At 39.1% G+C, this 20,757-nt stretch overlaps 6 protein-coding genes across 8 annotated transcripts; 1 reads left to right on the top strand and 5 right to left on the bottom strand.

Moving 5' to 3' along the window:
- Positions 1-539: 539 nt before the first annotated feature.
- On the bottom strand, positions 540-1,719 carry LOC140775410 (uncharacterized). The gene is made up of 2 exons (XM_073118686.1): positions 1,272-1,719; positions 540-1,171 (listed from the first exon to the last, which is right to left on the bottom strand). Exons 1-2 carry the CDS (start codon positions 1,581-1,583, stop codon positions 770-772), a joined length of 714 nt encoding a protein of 237 aa, XP_072974787.1. The 5' UTR covers positions 1,584-1,719; the 3' UTR covers positions 540-769.
- A 227-nt stretch (positions 1,720-1,946) lies between these two features.
- Positions 1,947-6,920, top strand: LOC140775409 (GEM-like protein 1). The gene is made up of 4 exons (XM_073118685.1): positions 1,947-2,445; positions 2,531-2,632; positions 4,124-4,398; positions 6,636-6,920. Exons 1-4 carry the CDS (start codon positions 2,103-2,105, stop codon positions 6,813-6,815), a joined length of 900 nt encoding a protein of 299 aa, XP_072974786.1. The 5' UTR covers positions 1,947-2,102; the 3' UTR covers positions 6,816-6,920.
- Positions 6,921-7,014: 94 nt separating this feature from the next.
- Positions 7,015-8,768, bottom strand: LOC140775411 (ATP synthase delta chain, chloroplastic-like). The gene is made up of 2 exons (XM_073118687.1): positions 8,482-8,768; positions 7,015-7,935 (listed from the first exon to the last, which is right to left on the bottom strand). Exon 2 carries the CDS (start codon positions 7,933-7,935, stop codon positions 7,345-7,347), a length of 591 nt encoding a protein of 196 aa, XP_072974788.1. The 5' UTR covers positions 8,482-8,768; the 3' UTR covers positions 7,015-7,344.
- Positions 8,769-10,099: 1,331 nt separating this feature from the next.
- Positions 10,100-11,619, bottom strand: LOC140775965 (syntaxin-111). The gene has a single exon (XM_073119475.1). It carries the CDS (start codon positions 11,281-11,283, stop codon positions 10,339-10,341), a length of 945 nt encoding a protein of 314 aa, XP_072975576.1. The 5' UTR covers positions 11,284-11,619; the 3' UTR covers positions 10,100-10,338.
- A 1,179-nt stretch (positions 11,620-12,798) lies between these two features.
- On the bottom strand, positions 12,799-15,318 carry LOC140775995 (uncharacterized). 3 transcript variants are annotated; one of them, XM_073119520.1, is made up of 2 exons: positions 14,194-15,318; positions 12,799-12,932 (listed from the first exon to the last, which is right to left on the bottom strand). In XM_073119520.1, exon 1 carries the CDS (start codon positions 15,215-15,217, stop codon positions 14,261-14,263), a length of 957 nt encoding a protein of 318 aa, XP_072975621.1. In that variant the 5' UTR covers positions 15,218-15,318; the 3' UTR covers positions 12,799-12,932; positions 14,194-14,260. The 3 variants fall into 3 exon arrangements, with proteins under 3 accessions (XP_072975621.1, XP_072975622.1, XP_072975620.1); XM_073119521.1 differs by lacking the exon at positions 12,799-12,932 and adding an exon at positions 13,578-13,595; XM_073119519.1 differs by lacking the exon at positions 12,799-12,932 and adding an exon at positions 13,661-13,900.
- Positions 15,319-19,099: 3,781 nt separating this feature from the next.
- LOC140775704 (arogenate dehydratase 3, chloroplastic-like) lies at positions 19,100-19,897 on the bottom strand. Its single transcript, XM_073119110.1, has one exon. The coding sequence runs from the start codon at positions 19,895-19,897 to the stop codon at positions 19,100-19,102; it is 798 nt and encodes a 265-aa protein (XP_072975211.1).
- Between the last annotated feature and the right edge of the window lie 860 nt (positions 19,898-20,757).

Raw genomic sequence — 20,757 nt, 5'->3', positions numbered from 1 at the left:
GGTGAATTAATAAGTTGCCGCTCAACTTAATATATTAAGATAGATACGTAACAGAGCTAAAATTAAATATATATTTTATCGTTTGAAAAAATTTTATTGTTCTATGCCTTAATCCTCTTTGTCCTAAGCTTTTTTAATTTCTCCTCTACAGCACACAGAAGATCTCCCCCGAGCTTTAATCTCTCCTCTTGTCTCTACTTCTCCTTCATAGGGTGTTAAGTAAGATGTTCTCTTGTGCGTGTGTTTATAAATTGCTATTACGGATCCATTGCATAGGTGTAAATTCTTCTTAAAACCATGAGAATGAGAACTTAGATATGTGAAAATTCTGCATGGGTGCCATGTCCTTGACAGGTTTATTTTGAGTGATAATTAGCCAGCAACTTGATTCACATTCTAAACAAATGTCGTAGGACATACCATGGCTTGCTTACTTAGTTGAAATCCGAACCATAACAAGCTATACTTTGATAAGAAATGAGTTAGAAATCTAGTTGGATATGGATTTTGGCAAGACTACTATTTATTCATAATAAAACTATGATCTATGTGAAAAAATAACCACTTTGGTCAACACGTAGATGGTTTGGTGTTGCGCAATTGTTGGCCTCTTATTCTTAATTCGATTATTTGTCGTAATTAATACAAGTAATGTACAAGCCATTGTTACAATGACGGACGAAGGTGGGTAATGGTAGTAACGATCGAAGAATCCATATTCTAAGGATTAAAACCAACCGTATGCAATTTGTGCGTAGCGTTAACCGTTTCACCATTCCTGCTGCAACCAAGCGTTCCTCAGCTGCAGCTCCACGGGATCTCCGAACGCTTTGGCTCTCACCAGGCAGAAATGGGTGCAGAATCCCACCGACGTCCGAACCCGGCTTGTTCTAAGAATGTAACACGCCGCCGCACACTCCATCCCACGCCCTTGGACGACGACACCCCAACTCCTATGACCCACTCCACCGTCCTCATCGTCGTCGTCTTTATACTTGAGCTCTTCCACTAGGATTATCCCGTCAGGCGGCGTGCAGTTCTCGTGGTCCCATCTCTTCTTGATGCTTGGCCAGCTCTCCGGCAACGCCGCCTCCCTTTCCTTCCTCACGCCTTTCCCCTCGCCGGAGAAGATGTGGACGAGAAAAGGAGCCTCCCCTACGCTCCTTACAATCTGAGTGCAATTGTCGAGGAGTTATATAACATGGTATCAGAGCGAGCGATATTTTAAATAATATCTCAAATATGTTTCAGTGGATTATCAGAGGCATCACCTCTGAAATCGACTGTTTGATCCAATCATCTAGCTTCTCTTGGGTGACGGGCTTCTTCCTCTCCTCCTCCTTTGCCCCTAATAGTGCAGTGATGCACTTAATAATAAGAAAAGGCTCTAAGAAGATGGACTGGAAATGGAAACTCCTCCTGCTCCCCAGAGACTTTGGCTTCAACCTAAGAGAAGATCTAAGCGGACTACGACCACCGCGTGATATAAGAGAGCAGGAGGAAGAAGAAGAAGAAGGAGAAGAGAGTTGATGAGCCTTCTTATTAGTGCATGGAAGCTGCAACCCACCAATCATAGACGCCATCTCAATTCTCGCATCGATCCGATCGATGCCCAAACCAAACTAGCAAAGGCGTGCACCGCGGGAAAGAGAGCAGGGGGCGGAGGATGAAAGGAAAAAGATCGACCAAGAATCAAGCAAAGAAAGCAACTCGACTAAATCGTGCTCGATCCTGCTGAGGTGGCAGTTGTCCATTGGGCGGAATCCGCTGTATTCTGTTGTACATGTATCGCGTGGCATGCGGCTTGTTTCCACGTTCCCACGCATGGTTGGCCCCCGGCGCCTCTCTTCCACGTCAGCGAATTCTTTCCATGTCACCTCCCACGCTTCCTCAACCCCTCGGATCCGGTACGGTGCACCGCGTAGCAGACGGAACACGCTTGGCTCCCTGCGAGAAGAAAGTCTTCTGGATCAGGAAAGCATCCGTCGATTCCCGGACCAGAATATAATTCCCTCCACTTGACCACCGACTCGAACAATCGTAAAGAAGAGATAAGAATCTCCTCTCATTTCATCTCATCTCTTTGGATTCGAAGCGAATTAATGGACGGTGGTTGGCGCGGAAACCGTCAGCCTCCTCCTCCGCCTTGCGCGAAGGGTGGTGGAAATGGGGGTTTTGGGGCTCCCACTTGTGTGATGGGCACGCCGGCACCACCGCACGCTAATCCGGCCAATCAGCAAACCGCCGCCACGTGGTACGCCGTCGATTACGCCCCGGCCGGCCACCACGCTAACCACATGAACGCGAACTACCACGCTGCCTCCACCGTTCCCTCCTCCTCCGCCTATTACCATAATAGCAGCGGCGGCGGCGGCGGCGGCGGCGGCGGCGGGGACAACAACCCTTATGTGCAAGTCTCCCCTGTTCCTGGACCACCCGGCAAGAGTACGCAAGTGGTTTCGATCTTGAATTCGACAATTGAAGTATATCGATTGCTCCCCAATGGATAAGTTCCTTTCGCCTTTTGTAGATCAAATGGGGACGATCCTTAAGGCGTTGGGTCGCTGTGGAAAGAAGCTGGAAGACACCGGCAGAAAGGCAGGGGGCACCGCTGGAAACGTCTGGCACCACCGTATGTCTTAAACTCGCTTCTATGTTAAACTTCTTGTGATAATGGGCTGAGTTCATCTGATAAATTCTTAATCTTGACCACAAATAGGAAATAGGAAAAATGAAAAATTGAAATTTGTTCGGATAAAGACATGTCGAGAAAGGTCGTCGCCTATTTGACATTGGTTACATCTAAGACGTGACTTTTTTTTCGCTGCATGAATGAATCATTTTTGCCACTTCAGCTATATCGTTATGATGATTCTCGTGTTACTTTTGTTTACAGTTCTTTTGTGTCGTCCTCTTCATGCTATGGTAGCTTCATCTTTACTTGGACAGTTATCCTTCTTCATAGATATTTCTGATAACTTGGACTATTAACCTCTATGAAGATCCTTTTGGATCATCCTGTGACTGGCTCCGTATAAAGGACCTATACTTGTTTGTTATGCGTATCATCATCATGATCAGCACATGAATCTGAGGGATCAATTTTACATAGTTCACCAGATCCTCCTGTAGGCTCGTTATGTTTTAAAGATATTATTAACTCTGTAATTGATAAACCTTTGGCTTCTGTAGTGCTCCTAAATTTTTTTGTTGCAATATGATGCTTAAATGCTTAGGAATAACTGAAAGCAACTGAGAATATTCGTCTAATTTTCGGTGATTGCTATGAAGCACCAGCAGGTTGGATATATCATTACATGCTAAGCAAAGATTGTTTTTTTCCGACATAGTCTACCATTTATTTGACTTATGAGCCATTTTTTGTTTTAATTTTCAACTAGGGGAGAAGTTTTTATTTTCACAATTTTGCCCCAAATTGTGCTCTTTCGCTCTTGAGTTCGAGTGGCTTATGAGTTATGGAAGTGAACCCAATCTCGTAAGCAACTCAGGGCTTAAAAGAGCTCCTATACCAATTGATATTAAGTCAAATTTGTTGCTTGCTACCTATCATGATCTTCACCTTATCACACAAGAATCCTTGAAGTTAAGTTATAATACATCTATTACCAAAACTTTCTGATTCCAGATTCCAATTGAAGGTAACTTGAACTGGTCTTTGAAGCTAAACTGCTCAAGCCATCCCAAATTCCCAATCATCCGAATACCAAATTAAATGGTTTTCTCTGTTGGTAGCTCTAAAATGCCCCAGTATTTGTGATTCTCATTTTGAAAATGTTACTTTCAGTTGTAATGTGAAGTTTGGTCTCATTTCCCTGAGATTTCTAGTAGTTCTCATTTCTCAATTTAATGATTCTTGTCATGTGGAGAGGGCTGAGTAATTTCTACCTATCAATTTTCATATGCCTATAGTTTGTTTACATGTACTACTGTGATTTGACCTACTGAGGAATTTAATCCGTGCTCATTAGTTTAGGTCTGGTGAGTTCATTCCTAGATTGTTAACCAGGATGTGTTACAATGAAAGGTTGTTGGCATTCATCATGATTTAATAAAACGTGCTTACACCCTCACCATTTCTTACTTGTACATGCATCTTAAACAGTAAAGACAGGTCCCAGTCTCACTGATGCAGCCATGGCTAGGCTTGCACAAGGAACTAAAGTGTTTGCTGAAGGAGGAAGTGACAAAGTTTTTCAACAGACATTTGGTGTCTTTCCAGGAGAACAGCTTCGAAAGTCATTTGCTTGTTATCTCTCGACATCGGCAGGTCCTGTGATTGGAACACTATACATATCCACAGCAAGGCTTGCCTTTTGCAGTGATAACCTTCTTTGTCATACTATTGCTCCAGGTCAACAAGAGTGGGTATACTACAAGGTGCATTTTTCTCCTCACATTCTTTAAAAGCCATAATTAATTAATTAATTAATTAATTGTACAATACAATGTTCAAAAGCTTTTACTGTGATGATCCTTCTTACCTTAGGTTGTGACCAAATGTTTAGGCATTTCATTCTACAGTAATATTTCTCAGTGGAGATGTATTGACAAAAGACAATTTTCTGCTTTTGAGTCTCCTATACATCTCAAATAGTCAAATATCTATGCTTTATTAGTGGAAGTTATTAAAGTTAAAGTAGGTTAAAGGGTGGCTCAAGATATTAGTGCTCAAAAATAGTCTTCGTTCAAAGCCAGGCAATGAAATGAAGTAACTTTCTAGACATCATTAACTTTATGGCTTTGAATTTATCAAGGTAGCACACCCAGCCTGAGAAAGAGTACCCTTCTTCCACCCATCTAATTTGGATTGCACCCGACTAAGCTAATTAGAGAAATGATTAACACAAGGAATCGGTGGCTGAACCAGAATACCCAAGTAGGAGAAGGGATACAAACCTTGGCTAAATTCTAGGCTGCTCGCTAAAATCCGACCCAAAACAAGACTGGCCCACAAAGGGAAGTAAAAAAGCCGATATAGCCTTATTAACACGTTGGTTGGTTAGACACAGTTATTTGTTCAGGATATCATTTAAAAACTCACAGTTACTAGAGTTAGCCTTAGTAAAAAGTTAAAATATCGTCTGCATTCATAATATGACAGATTTTAGTGTTATCAGAAATAAGAAACCATCCAGTCACCACTACTCAAAGCTTCATTAAGTAAAGAAGTTAAAACTTGAGCACATAAAATGAATAAATAGAGGTAAAGGAATCGCTCTGTATCAACAAGAGCGATCATGGTATTTGATTCCTAGAAGTAATTTATGTCGAATGATTACTATACACTTGTACCACTTTATCACACCCTCCTAATTGTGGTAAGATATAAGAAATAAAAATTGTTCTAAACTTCTAAGGCATGTACAGATCTTCATTGTCACACCTCTCTTATCATGAAACTAGATAGGCCATAAATTACTCCAACGAGACAACCCTAAACGAATTAGTTATATGTTGGCCATCAAATAGCTGTCTTTTTTTTCTTCTCCAGGGAACCAGTATATTGCTTGTCTAGTAATATTGCATATTATTCTCTTTATTACTAGCATTATCATCGTCATTTTTATGTGATGATTGATGATATTATTAAATAACCAGCTGACCTAAAAACTTAAATTGTTAAGTAAAAGACCAATAATGTATATTATACTTTTATTGCACACCCTACGTGTTGCTTTTATATATTGCACATAGACATAAAAAGTACGACCCCCCACACTGTACAAAGAATGGATAATAGAAAATAGGGATTAATTGAAGCTAAACGATGTTTGAACTCTAGACCTCTAGAAAGTCAACCTTTAATATCATGTTAGATAATCAGCTGATTCAAAAGCTTAAATTGTTAAGTAACAAACTAAGAATATATATTATATCTTTAACAGATCAGAATGAGTTTGTAATAGCTCTGCCCTGAACGTATGCACATTATGCAGTTATGCTCCATCCCAACAGAGATGATAACAATTCTGGCATCTAAATTATCCTAGTTTATTTTGAGAATCTATTGTTACTGAAAACAGTAGATGGAAGAAAGAAGGATTCTAGTAAATCAGTGATGACATTTTGTATGATCTCTTCTTTCAAATGTTTAATTATTAAAATCTTTGGACATTGGTGCTGCTGCAGAGCATTCTGTGCATAAAATACCAACTGGTATGACATTTTGAAGACCATTATTAGAAAGGAAAACACATCAGTTGATGCTATTATAAAATTTACGGCTTTACCAAGATGTAGCACATCTCAAGACACTCAGAATAGAAGTTTCCTGTTTCATCTAGATGTGTATAAGATTCTGTTGCCATGATAATATAAGCAGCCTTCCACCTTGTATTGGTAAACATTAGATGATACGACTGTCTGCTCAAGGTTACATCAACATCACCTTGAATTTTGCTAGTTCTTTATAAAAGAAAAAGGTATGCCAGCTCTTATCACTGCTAAGTATCGTGATCTAGGTGCTTCTGTTTTTGAGCTTTGCTTGCATTTTTTACTTATTCATTACAACCTCAATGTGGTAGAGTTAATTGTTTTGCTTTACTCTTATCCGAGCTGTTTGTTTGCATCTATGGTAGCTGAATTTCTGTTCTCTTCTTGTACATGAATGTCAGATTGTTATGCAACTGGATCAAGTAAGAGCATTGAATCCTTCTGCTAGCATGTCAAATCCAGCAGAGAAGTACATTCAAATTGTGACTCTGGATAACAATGAGTTCTGGTTCATGGGATTTGTATCATATGATAAAGCACTTAAGCATCTAAGGGAGGCCTTACAGCGCTGTTATGCTTAACACTCTCTTCCTCTTCAAAACAGTTAAATATTTGACTTTATTTACATTTCAAGCTGAATGCAGCATATTTGATGTCCAACCTCGACTGTATCTGACTGTAAGCTATTCCTGCATGAAAACAATGATGCAACTGTCTATAATTTGGTGCCCACTCAATTGTACTTTAAACAACTTTGCAGTATTGGTGGTATGCTATGTACTTTTCAAACAATGTTTTGCATCAAAGGTTGTGGAAATAAAATAAAGTGCTTACACTGGTAAACTTGTACACTTTTTCTTACTGCATGAATTTGGTCACTGCAGGATTTCTCTTCAGCAACTAGCAAACCTTCAACTCCCCACAGGATAAAATCCATGGCTTAACTACAGCTCCGCCACAGTATAAAAACTATTTGGCTTAAAATACAGCTGTGACAACAACATGACAGAAAATTGTTGTTGGCAGTGTTGATACTAAGAAGTGCCACAGGGATATTTATTTACATGATTACAAGAACTGTGAATTCTGCAGATCTTGAATCTTGTAACTCTAAACATGGTTGTAGGTCCTCCGGTCGAAGGTTTCAACTCGTGCCGCTAACGCAGCCAATTGACCTTTCACACTGAGATCTATAATTTGCGACTCGTCAGTGCCATAGCTGATAACAAATCCAGCAATCAACGAGGGATCAACAATGTTTTCAAGCCTCAGGTTTCTGAATCCTGTCAGCCTCTGCATCTTCCTAGTTATGAGATCGATCTGCTTGGCATCGAGCTTCACGGCGGATGAAACTGCGACGATGAGGGCATGATCAGTTGGAAGCTGGGCCATTGAGCTGCCATCATTAATTGTATTCAACTTGTCCTTCTCCAAGATGGAATTCAAGAAGTTGAGAGTAATGGGCTGGAATTCCACACTTTGTATGGCCGTTTTGGATTCGCTGTTAATTGTCTGCTGCTGTCCAGAAGATTCTGTCGTTGAGATTGTTAGTGCTGTTCTGGATGCCTTGAGAGGAAGTGAAGCATCAAATCTTACAGCACCAGTTGGAAGTTGCTTCTGGCGCAATTCTTGGATTCCTGAGTCTTTGGAAGTGAACACTGGCTGAGCACCAGGATTGATGGATTGATTCAAAATGTTCATCTGCCAATATTTTTCTAAAATTTGTTAATCCTCATGCCTCTGATAACTTAGCATCAAACGAGATGCGAAAATGATGATTTTGCTGATAGTTCCATTGGAATACATGAATTATAGGTTAATAAGAACACAAGAGTCATATTAACTTTCTCTTTGGAAACCCTAAATCTCAGCAATTCAAGTCTCTCCAAATCAGCTGCTTGGAATCATCAAGTATAATTAAATTCGATGATTTCAGATTGGATTTGAACAGAATTCATTCCCACTTTCCTAAATCTCTAAACTAAATCTTACCCAGTTTCATTCCTATTGATGTTCGAGTGTAAATTAAAAAAAAAATACAGTATAATAAGATTACATGGATTTTCTTTTCAAATGAAATCTATCTAGAATTGGTTTCAAAACATAGTTGTTTAAACTTTTAATCCTTGCAAGAATAACAAGAACAAACTGTAACATATACGTTACTTTAACATTAAAAACATAACCCATCCAAGAGATGATCAACTAGAGAGGATAATCTCTTAAACCAGAGCAAGATGGTCGAACCTGGAATGGTGCAAGTAGTCCTGTCCTTCTCTCCTGGAACGAACAAGCTGAAAAACTAGTTGTTATGAGAATGAAGGAAGAGGAGAGGAGATGTGAGAGCTGCTTCTTGCCCACAAGAAGGAGTGGATTGGATGAGGAGTTAAAAAGAGAGGTTGTGGCGAAGAGTAAATGCTAAGGATAACATGAGCGACGTGCAACCAACCATATACATATATGTAGGCAAGATGGAGTTGATGATAAATGGAGATAATAGAAAGGATTGGAAGAAATGGTAGGGGGTGAAAGCACATACGAGGAGGCACTTCCAACCGCAGAATCCCCATCTTTATCTACTGACTTTATCCCCCCACCATATCCTCTCTTGGGAACTTAGATTGGATGGATTAGGTGAGAGAGAGAGAGAGAGAGAGAGAGGAACCACTCATTCATTAAGGAGGCCTTGGATGATCACACTGAGTTAGTTTTCATCTTTTTCTTCTTCTCTTGGCTTTTGTGATTGATCCATTAAGTTGACTGAGTGGATATTTATCTGAAAATATATTGGATTTTTTATTTTTTATTTTTGAAAGCCAAGAAAGTTGTTCGATTGGTGGCTGGCCGGGTCAGATTTTGGGTTTTAGATATATTTGAATATTATTTATAACCATTTGTATAAATTATTCAGCCTATAATATTAATGGTATTTTATAATCATGGTCAAAGAATAGATTTTTTTTATAAATTAAATTTTTAGAATAATGAAATAAAAGATTAATGATTACATGTAAGTAAAAAAAACATACAAACGGAGATTAAATATCACAAGTGAAAATTGACAAATTAAAAAAAAATGATAGCGATCTCTCTAGATACATTCTTATTTTGTTGTGTGGTTTGAAATTTAGGATACGTAGCATTCCAGATAATAAATAAATAAATAAATAAAACAGGTTGGTAGTATATCCAGAATTTTTGACCAAAGACTAATTAAGTTAAATAGATAAAACTAAATTAATTGAATAGTATTTTTAAAAATGGATTGTCAGTTTAATATTTTTATCGTTAAATAAATTTTTTTACTTACGAAAGATCAAGTTAAGTAGATTTATATGTATAAAATATTGATCAATTTATACTTTAGGACTAGACAAAAAGATGCACTTATTAATATTTTTGTTGAGAGATAAAATACTAATTAATTTAGTATTTTTATTAGTAATATAGTAAATTAGATATTTTTAATGGTAAGTTTGAAGAGTATATATATTTCGATAAAAATAAACTAGTTAAAAATTCGCAGAACAGGAGTAGGGCCAGTGAACTTCGAACGAGATTGATAATAATAATAATAATAATAATAATAATAATAATAAACTCTTGGGTACAAGGACAAACAAGCAAAGACGAGGAATAATTCCAACTTAGATCCAAGTAAGATAGTATGCAGTAAAAAGTGTGGGGGCTGCTTTGTAGCTCCTTCTCTCTGGGAGTGGGACAAATATGCTCCATGCCACTGGCATCACACAAAATAGGAGGAAGATAAGGTCAGAAGAAGCCGAGCTAGTTGTATTAAAGGACCACCCCAACCCAAATCAAAGTGACATTAGTTAGAAGAAATGGCCATGAAAAGAGAAAAGCCTAAAGAAAACAAACGAGCAATGGAATACTATTTCCGAGTATAAATTTTCTGAACAAGAGTAGAACGCATTAGAAGAGAGAAAGAAATTACATAAGAATAACTAGATAGATAGATAGATAGATTATAATATTTATATAAGAACAAACCAATGAATGAAGAAATCTTTTTTCCCACTTCAGAGGGAGCTTGAGCAGAACTCCAATGGCCCATTAGGAATCCAAGCAAAGAGACCGACCAACTTAGGATTTGGTAATGCTGGTGAGGACGGGGATGATGACGATTAAGATGAGCAGTAGAAGCAGGACGATGCCGATGCAGAGCCACTTGCGGCTGCTCCTCTGGTACACCTTCGCCGTCTTGAGCTCCTTCGTCCCGTCCTTCACGTAGTGCGAGGCGCTGCTGACGTGGTGCTCGATGTCGTCCATCTTCTCCCCCTGCGCCTCCACCATCACCGCCATGTCCAGGAACACCTGGTGCAGCTCCAGCAAGCTCCTCTCGATCTCCCTCGCCGCCTCGTGCCGGTCCTGGATCTCGCTCACCGCCTCCAGCACCTCCCCCTTTCCGTGCTCCATGATCGCCTTCTTCAGCAGCTCCTCGCTCTTCCCCTCCGATATCATCTTCTCGATCACCTCCTCGTCAGGGACCTCCCCCGTCACCGTGAAGTACCGCCGCTCCACCGTCTCTTTGTACTCCGACATGCTCCTCTGCCTCAGCTCTTGGAAGTCCATCATCAGCTCTTTCAGCTTCTTCCGAAGACCGTTGGTCACCGACGTCCTCGTCCGGTCGACCGGGGTGCCCTCGCGACACCCGGAGAGCCGGCGGTTCACGGCGTTGGATTGGTCCATCGCCTCGAGCCGGGCGCGGATGGCGCGGGCCTTCTTGAGGACGGCGACGATGTCGGAGTTGATGCGGTCGCGGAGGCGGCGGAGCGCGTCGGGCCGGTGGACGGACTTACTCTCCTCATTCGCCGCCTGGAGGCGGACGAGGACGTCGCGGATGGCGGACATCTCTTCCTTGACGAGACCGGCTTCCTCAAAGAAGCGGCGGAGGTTCTCATCAGCGCCGGCGGAGGCAGCCGACATCTCGATGTCGGCGGGGTCCTCGCCGCCGGATTCTAAGTCCTTGAGGGCGGCCTTCTTGAGGTCGACGTAGCTGACGAACGATTTGGTCATCAGGTCATTCATCTTTGGTTATCTAAAAGAGATAGTAGTAGGAATGGGGAGAGGAGAGTGAGAGCAGCTGAGAAGAAGAATTGTTGGTGGTGTTGGTGTTTGAGGAGGAGGGATTGGGGAATCGAATTTAAAAGGTCCGAGCCATTGAGGCGCTCCTCCAACGGTCAGATTTGATTCAGAACGGCAGGTGAGTTAATGTAGCCGTTATCAAAAGACGAGTTCTTCCCAACGGCTATAAGCATTGAATAGTTAAAAGGGCTTTTTGCAGGTATACCCCTCCAAAGCTGTCTATTTATTTGCGAGCATATCTTGCTAAATTTTGTATTTATGTACATGCCCTTTTTATATTGCTTTTATATGGATACCGTTCTAGTTACTTTTTTGATAATTTTATATTAAAATTTAAACTATTTAGTAGATGGAATGACAATGATGCCCTTAATTAGAAGTAATGTATGCAAAATAAGTCAAAATTTATTAGTTGGTTAACCTTTTATTTTCTTACTTTAAAAAAAAAATGTAGAAGAGTAGATGTGCAAAAAAAACCTATTGAATAATGTTTGGGGCCCCCTCGAGACCCCAACGGCTAATAGCACGTGTAAGGGAGGGGGAACTGTAATTCTGTCTTGATTTAGGAGGGAATAGCTTTAAATTCTTCTCTTAATCTTATTAAGATGAACATGGCTTCTTCATAAATATATAAATAAATAAATAAATAAATAATGCGGATGTTTTGCACTTTTTATACACTTTGAAGTCATACTGCATGCATATCCAACTCTGAAAAAAGAGAAGGTAGCAGAGGCCCTCGCTAGCATTTCCCCGTGTCCCTCGCAGGATATTTTCTTCTCCTCTTCACCTTTTCTCCTTCCTCTCCACTCTTCTCCTCCCGCCACTGCCATTGCTCCCCTCCCCCTATCTCAACCTCCTCTTCGCTGCTGCTGCTACTACCGCAGCACTCCTCTTATCCGACGTCGCCAAGGCCTCCTCTAGGCTTGCAGGACCCCGCAGAACCCCAGATCGATCACACCGGAGTCGCCAAAAGCTAGATCTTTTATGCTGGTATAGCAGCTTGGCCTGAGGTTTTTAATCTTATTTCTAGGTGCTCTTCGAACTTGATACAATATTTTTATCTTGTTGTGCTGTTATTTTCGCCAAATAGAAGAGGTTTATTCAATCTATCTCCCCCTTTTTCTTTGCGTATCAAGCTTATAAACATATAATTTGAAAATTCTGTTTTAGCCACAAGAGACTAACAAGGAGTGGCATTTCAGTAAGACTCAAAAGTAAGAACTTGCAGTAGGAACAGAGAAGCTGCCAGAGCTAAAAAAACCTTGTAGAGTTTGATTTGTTCCAAATAGTTTTCACTTCGAAGTTCTTTTAATGCAATTAAGAAGGGTTAAAGAAGAGCCGAGCATAAGCAAAGTGAAATCAAAGTTCATACGGTGTCAGGCACTTCTCCAAACAATATCTTAACATTTATATAGACACTTATAAAGTGTTCCCCCAATATAAAACAATGATTTTTAATGATCATGATGGAAGAAAACAAACAGTTGTTAAGTATTAGCAATCAGGCTGCAATAAATTCTCCAGATGCTGGACTTGTATCACTATGTCTTGCAGATCTTTTATGCGTAAAGCCAGATTTAATCCTTAAGCTGAAAAAAGTAGCAGTAAGAAAAAAAGTTGAAAGAACCATTATAAACCCCAGAAAACAATCTATAGACCATTATAAACCCAGGAAAAAAGCCACAGATAGAAGTGAAACTGATTTCATACATCAAACGCAGAAAAGGAAAAAAATAGAAAGAAAAAATAAAACTTGATTCAGACTTACTATTCAGGCACTAGACCAAGAAATCTAATCATATATGACAGGGCTGGTCTAAATGGTTATGCTAGATGAGAGCTTAGTAGGAATAGGATTTTTATGCTTCGCAAGGACAAATAAGAAAAGATGAGAAAAAACAGAGGACTGGAGACTCTTACACTCTCACGAGAAAAGAAGATAGATACAATGAAACTCTGAGAGACACCTTTGAGCATATTTCAAACAATGTTATACATGATTAGATGATGGAGTAGAATATGACAGAAATAAACATATACAATGAAAGGACACAGATGCAGTTTATTTGACTATTCTCGAAACTATGTTTCCTATTACAAACCAGTCATATAAGGTCTCTTTATATCTTTTGGCCCTTTCTTATGTACCAACATGTCAATAAACTGTGCTAACATCATTAATTGTTCCTCCAGTGAATGAGCACTATTGTTTTATCTCCATTCTGGAGCTACCTTATATTGTCATCCCGACACTGTAAAAGAACATTAAATTTCAACCTCAATCATTATAACATCAGATAATAAAACAGTTTGATGAAGTAGGTTTCAAGCTCAGGTTTCTCATGAATACAATATGCGTTGAGAATGATACTGAAATTGAAGCTTGTAATACAGCAGCTATATGTCAGTGAACAAATATACTAACTATATGATTTGAGTAAGCGATCGGATTCACTACTTGCTCTGCCCAGACTTAAAGAAACAATTACAGCCAAGATAACTGCACACCGGCACAGGATGCACGATTGGCATGGTATCTCTTGCTACACAGCATGATCTGGTATATAGTGTAAAGAAACAATAGAGAAAGATTAAATTATGCAAGATAGATACCACATTCAACCAACATCAGCACTTGAAAAATTGAAATCTAAAGTCTAACTTTATCAACAACCAAAATTCAGATCTCAGTTCTTCATGTCCCATTGTACAAAGGTTGTCTCCACAACACATGATGCAAAACTTGAAACTAGGATTGCAGCACAGACAGACAACTTCCTACTCAAAATCTAAAGCACAGCTACCAGCAAGAAGAGTTATTCAGTCAAATTATGAGATAGCAGCAGGCACCTTTCTATTCCTCTGATTCATTTCTTCTCTGTTGTGGCTATGTTGGCACACCGTCCGGGATATGGCATCACTTGCTAAAGAGCAAGCTCATGATGCTTCGGAACATGTGACCGCGCTTGGTGAGGCTTTCTCTTACGGCGTTTTCATCCAGAACGAATCCCTTCGTCTTCAAATCATCCAGCAGAGCCCGGGCATCATCAAGCTTCTGCTCTCTAATGTACGCCTCGAACACGGCCAAGTAGGTGCCCACATTGGGCCGCATCCCCCTCGCAATCATGTCAAGCATATACTTGCTAGCCTCATTGAGCTTCCCATCCTTCGCAAGACCTTTTATTAGCACCGTAAAGGTATACGCATTGGGCACGACTCCGGAGGCGAGCATCCGGTCGTAGGTGCGGACGGCATCCTTGGAGTGGCCGCCAGCGTTGGCGTAGGCCTCGATGACCGCCGTGTGAGCGACGACGTCGGGCATGGCGCCCTTGTCCTTGATGACGGCGAAGAGTTCGAGCGCCTCGTGGGTGAGCCCGTCCTTCGACAATGCGTCGAACATCTTGATGGCGTAGTTGGTGAGCCCCTCGGTTCGCATCTTGTGGAAGATCTCTTGCAAGTTCGACGGGTCACGGGGCTCCTCCACGACTGGCTTCTTGCTGAACGGGTCGTAGGGAGGGGGGAGCTTGCTCTTATCAATCTCGTGGCTCTTGTTCCTCTTCTTATTTTCGCCGTCGACGTCGTCGTCTTCGTCAGAGGACCAGTCGAAGGAAGCGGTGGTGTTGGTAGTGGAATTAGAGGAGGAGGAGGAGGAGGAGGAGGAGGAGGAGAAGGTGCGGCGTGGAAGAAGGGAGGAGGATAGAAAGGCGGGGATTTTGGTGATGATGGGAGGATGATGGTAAGAGGGTCTGAGGAGGGCGATGAGTGTAGAGAAGGAGGAGGAGAAGTTTGAGTTAACGCGAAGGGAGGGGGTTAGGAAGAAGAGGCGATTGAAGGAGGATGGGAGAGGCCGAGGAATTTTAGCTGCCATCGCCATTTCCGCAGGGTGAGCACCGAACCGAAGACAAGAGTTTGCAGGGAAAGCGGAGTAGGGTTTAACTCGATCAGTTGGGACGACAATTGACGCATCACAATTTACAAGGGCTGTACTAAAGTCAACTGAGCCGAGCTAGGTGCATCGGATTCGGTATCTAGGATAAACAAAGGAAAGGAAATTTGCATTTAAACCCCTGCCTTTTCACCTATTTAGGGTTTAAGTCATACATTTTTACTATTATTTACAGAAAATATTATGAATTATATTAACACTGTTTGTTTGGACAAACGGCAAGTATGCCAATATTCCATCCACCACAAAACTATTCTTTTTCTAAAATATTAAAATTATCATCATCTTCTAGGGTTTGGCCAACCAACACTCGTGGTTCTTGGGTGGTGGCTAACCTAAAGTCTTGAATTATTGGGCCTATGATAGGGGTGAAAACGGATTGGATACGGATCGGATAATGTTTAACCCATATTCGGATCCATATTTTTAGTCCGGATGAATACAGATTTTGGACGGATAGTAAAATTTAAAACCATATCCTAACTAAACAGATACGGATAATTTTCGGATGAAGGATTGGATCTTCAACGGATATTGATTGAATTTAAAATAATTATAATATTTTATTTAGATATAATTAACACAAAATTATTAAGAGTTTTTTTGTCTGTCAAATATATAAAATTAGAGAAATTAATCTCTATAAATAATATATAAAGTATTATTAGTAACAATATTAATATTTACTATTTAAATAAGCAAACTAAAAACTGTAAATCATTTAAAAAGATATGTGGGTAAACGGATATCCAATATCCGTATTCGAATCCGAAAAATATATCCGACCCGTATCTGAATTTTTTTCACAAATTCTATCCGTATCCGAATAGAAATTTTTTATCCGAATCCGATCCAAGTGGGGTCGGATAGCAGGTCAGGTCGGAGTTAATCCGACCCGTTTGCACCCCTAGCCTATGAGCAAGCCTAAATGAGTTGGTTAATTTTAGTTTTCCCATACTAAATTGAAGCATTTAAATATTAATATCTAGATAATTGAAATTCATTTGTTCATAATAATTGTTATAAGTCTATATTAAATCAATATAGCTGCTTGCTAATAGGAGAATCTTTCACATAATTTACTCTTCAAACTCATTAGAGTGTGACTATTAAGATGAATAAATGTAATAACCTCAATTAGTTCTACCCGAACTCAAAAGCTGCAAGATGCATCTTATCTAATTAATTGGTCCTAGGTGAGTTCTTGTTTATACTTTAATTTTCTTCACAACTTAGTAGATATGTTACTATAGGAGGAGAATTTCGTGATGTGGGCAAAGCTAAGCAGTGTTTGCAACAATTAGATACTTTTTAGGTAAATGAATTCTCTATAGTCTAAGGGTAATATAGACATAGTAGTGTAATAATGTAGCCTGTAGTATAAAATTGCAAATATACTATAACATAACATGCGTATGCTCATGCATCCTTTATTATTAGTGTTGCACTTTATTACATCATTATAATATAATTGCGTACATACTTAATACATTATATGCACTTTAAATATGTTGATTATGCAATGTATAATGTTAGATATTGTACTACATGTATGTATCACTAAGTAGTTAGATAATTTCTCAACAATACTATTGTACTTACTAAGTCAGGATCAGAGGCACAATATATATGTATAATTTTTATATATTATTAGCCCTAAAATCATTAATTCTAGGAGGACAATCAAATAAATTGTATATTGTATTTAAGTAGATATATTACTATTGAGTATAAAGATTAGGAACTAGATGCTCTTGAAAATAATAATTATGAGGTAGGATTTATAACTCTAACAGTACTAATGATATATAATTATGGCATCTTTCAAAGTCGAGGGCTCATGATCCCACATGGGGTGCAATAACAAGGAAGAATGGAGCTTATGATCGAGATTTTTAGTTTAAGTTATAGATACGTAGCTTTTACAAATATGTTCATGTGTTAATACCATTAATTGTCTTTCTTTATTGTTTTGTTGCTTTTGGAGAGATTGTGATATTATTATATATAGTGATGCTTTGAGATAACATATGATGTTAATATCTTGAGACTCTAAAAGAGCATAATTGTATGACACTTGATTTACTTTTCATTATTAATTTATGGGAACTAGTATTATTATTCTTATGAGCTGATGATATTATTATTATTTGAGTATGATTTTTTTTTTATTATACATTATACTACTTTAAAAAATGTATAAATTTATACTTGTTAGACTTCATGCTTACTAACATTTTATGATACATCTTTTTTGAATTAGTAGATGACATCGAAGTCGTGGAAAAGCAAACGATAATTAATTACATTTTAATTTAGTTTTTTTATTAGTTATGTTGTCTCTATGTGAATATTTACTTACTTTTTCTTATGTTATATATATATATATATTCTCTGAATGCTTATAGTGATATGTGATACTTTTGAATATTGACCAATGAGCTATGTGAATATATGTGAGTACTACCTACATAAGGAGTACATGTATTTAGTGATGGACATTTCAAATAGAGTAATATGTAGATAAAACAAAAATGGTAAAGGATAATTTATATGGATTCAATACATATGATAAATTGAAGATATATTTTTTAATGCATAGTTTCTGAAAAAAACTTAGTTTTTTATCCTTTGGTATGATATATGTATGACATACTTAAAGAGTGTCTAACGTGTTTATAAGTTTGGATATTTGGTGACCAAGGGATTGTACTACTATTTGAGAGGAAGATAATAGTTTTATTTGAGAATATTATGGTATTTTGGTACACTGAGAGTTCTCTCTCTCTCTTTTTCTCTAAAGACAAAGGTAAACATGTTACATAGCAGCTAGAGATTTTTTTATAGTTAAGTCTACATGCACGAAAGAAAACTACAGAAAATATATGTGAAAATTAATGATGATTCAGAAGTCTAAGTGAAATTATTCCAAATATATAGTACAAGTTAAAGAGTATAAAATTTGATCTTCTTGTATTTGTTTGACTTAACTAAGTAGGATTAGGTAAATAAGACACCAACTATCTCGAGGTGACTAATTTAAGAGTTAACTATACTTATACCCCTTAAATAGTAGCTAATTTTTAATTACACTAATAACTTTTTTTTGTTATAGTAACATCAAAGTCAACAAATGCTAAAATTACATAAGAGTTAAATAAAATTATTTTACCCATTTATTCTTGGCTTAATGGCGAGATTGTCAATCTCTTCGTCCCATCAAATCTACTTTTATTTGAAGTGCACTCATGCATGCTATCAGAGAAATTAATACATGGCCTCAACCTAAAGACCGCATAATATGCCATTAAAGGGACACACCGTGAGCCCAAGAATTTGGAAAGATGGAAAGAAAGGAGCAGCTAAGGAAAAGGAAAAGAAAAGTAAATGTGAGATCTTTATGGAATTAGATTTGTGAGAAGAGGAAGAAGGAGAATGATGAATGTTGGAGGGGAAGGGAAGTATATTCTCCATATAAGGTTAATCTGGCATATAAATCCACAGTAGAAGGGGCACATCGTAACAAAGAAAGTTTAGGAGTACTAATTAAAATTTGGCCATAGTTTAGATGGTGTATATGTAATAAATTCTTAACTAAATAAAGCTGACAGTGTCTTGGATCCTTGGTATCACGCTTATTTTATCTCTTTTAACGAGATACACGGTGTGTTCTAATTATGGATTTCTATTAAGCTTACTTGCATTATGATGAGAATAACTGAGCATATTAGTTAATTGCATGGACGTATGAGCATAACGTTCTAGGATTTTATTACTATTTTTATTTTCCAGTCGTCTACATGTTAAACTTTAATTACACGTACTCACGTAGCTCCCTAACACACGCACGAAACCGGCCACCTCCATGAGCCGTTCGATAGCCTTCTCCAAATTAGGCTCCGACGCACTTCCCTCAACATCCAACACAAAGACGTAGTCAAAATAGGTGGCTTCACCGGCTCCGTCCTTCCTCTCCACCACCCTGACCGGCGCCGATCGGTTCGGCCGGTGATCGATACGAATCACCCTCACCCCTCTCATCTCGAACACCCACATCACCCGAACGAGATCCGAGACACCGTTCTTGAGCGAGAAGGCGATGGTAGTCTTCGTCGGTGTTCCTGGTACTGCTACTCTTGCATCCAACTCCAGCCCAACTTGGAGGAATCGATAGTTGAACTCATCATCCACCGGGACGATGAATTCGCCGACGATGCGGATGTACGGGTGGCGGAGGAGGAGATCAAGGTTGCGGTGGATGGCGCCGTCGCGAGAATTCTCAATAGGGATGACGGCGAGGTCGGCGGCGCCGTCTTGCACGGCGGCAAACGCGTCCTCGGCGTAGGAGCAGGGTACAAAGGCGGTGGAGAAGAAGGCCGACGCCACCGCCGCTTCGCGGCAGTAGGCGACGCGCGGAAGTCGCGAGTCCAGCTCGATGCTGAAGCGCGAGGCGATATCTTCGGCGATATGGAGGGGAGACGTCGTCGTAGGAGGAGTCACATTTAGAACTCTCGAGCTTGCAGGAGATGTGGAGTCTAAGTTAGCTTTGATAGTATGGTGTCGTAGTAATGGGGTTTGATAATAACTAGGAGGAAAGTTAAGAGCCATTGTAAGCTACAACTAGGGAAGAGGAATCCCTGGATGAGAGCTTTTGGCTTTGGAAGGGTGATGTAGCTAATTATATAGACAGTTCTTGGTTGGTTGGTGTGCTTAGGATTTGGTTTGAAATTTCCAAACAGCTTTGACGAACGAGCAACGTACGTGAGTGAGGGAAATGGAACGAGGTTGAGAGGTAAATTCTATGCAGTGGTTGGTGCGGAGATCTGCTAGAGTCGCGGTCAAAGCTCGCATGTCTTCCCTTGTTTTGTTGACCGCCAATTACCATCGGCATTCGTCTTGGAATTGAGTATATTGTACGTTAGATTTCCGTAATTTGGTGTTTACTAGTTATTTCGGTTTGAGAGCTGAAACTAATATCTAACGGTTGATAACTATATAATTACTTTGGTTGGTGACTTGCTCAACTAGTTAGTCAAGATGATTTTCCTTTAAAATTGTCAAACTTTTGGCAAGAAATATTTACAATATTTAGAATGTAAGATTCATATGGCAAGAAATAATTCTTCTAATTATACTAAATATGATGAGAATTACAAGGAGATCAAGTGACATAAATAAAAACTCAAAAGGACACGGGGTTATATATATTATATTATCCCCTCTAAGGAATTACCGATAAATTAATAATTATTTTATGCTTAAATACAGTCTTAGCAGTTGGATAAAAGAACAAGAAATTGAAGATATATACGTATGGAATCATTCATCAAAAATATTCTTGGTAATTTATTAATTTGACCTACTTACATGAACAACAGCAGCAAATGACCGCAGTATTCATGAAGATCGCTGGGGAGAATGTCAAATTCTTCGGCGACGTAAATTGACGGGAAGCCAACCGAGTTTTC

This window comes from Typha angustifolia, chromosome 14 (assembly GCF_048772165.1).
Source record: "Typha angustifolia cultivar Huaian chromosome 14, ASM4877216v1, whole genome shotgun sequence".
NCBI lineage: Eukaryota > Viridiplantae > Streptophyta > Magnoliopsida > Poales > Typhaceae > Typha > Typha angustifolia.
The sequence above is the reverse complement of the archived record's forward strand: the minus strand, read 5'-3'. Positions and strand labels throughout refer to the sequence as shown.

What these genes read in the sequence shown, in the direction of transcription:
- LOC140775410 (XM_073118686.1), bottom strand. Translation starts at nt 1,583, where the DNA reads ATGGCGTCTATGATTGGTGGGTTGCAGCTTCCATGCACTAATAAGAAG. An exon ending in TCAAACAGTCGATTTCAGAG is followed by an intron (nt 1,172 to 1,271) that starts GTGATGCCTCTG and finishes AATTGCACTCAG; the next exon opens with ATTGTAAGGAGCGTAGGGGA.
- LOC140775411 (XM_073118687.1), bottom strand. Translation starts at nt 7,935, where the DNA reads ATGAACATTTTGAATCAATCCATCAATCCTGGTGCTCAGCCAGTGTTC.
- LOC140775965 (XM_073119475.1), bottom strand. Translation starts at nt 11,283, where the DNA reads ATGAATGACCTGATGACCAAATCGTTCGTCAGCTACGTCGACCTCAAG.
- LOC140775409 (XM_073118685.1), top strand. Translation starts at nt 2,103, where the DNA reads ATGGACGGTGGTTGGCGCGGAAACCGTCAGCCTCCTCCTCCGCCTTGC. An exon ending in TGGAAACGTCTGGCACCACC is followed by an intron (nt 2,633 to 4,123) that starts GTATGTCTTAAA and finishes CATCTTAAACAG; the next exon opens with TAAAGACAGGTCCCAGTCTC. An exon ending in AAGAGTGGGTATACTACAAG is followed by an intron (nt 4,399 to 6,635) that starts GTGCATTTTTCT and finishes CATGAATGTCAG; the next exon opens with ATTGTTATGCAACTGGATCA.
- LOC140775704 (XM_073119110.1), bottom strand. Translation starts at nt 19,897, where the DNA reads ATGGCTCTTAACTTTCCTCCTAGTTATTATCAAACCCCATTACTACGA.
- LOC140775995 (XM_073119520.1), bottom strand. Translation starts at nt 15,217, where the DNA reads ATGGCGATGGCAGCTAAAATTCCTCGGCCTCTCCCATCCTCCTTCAAT.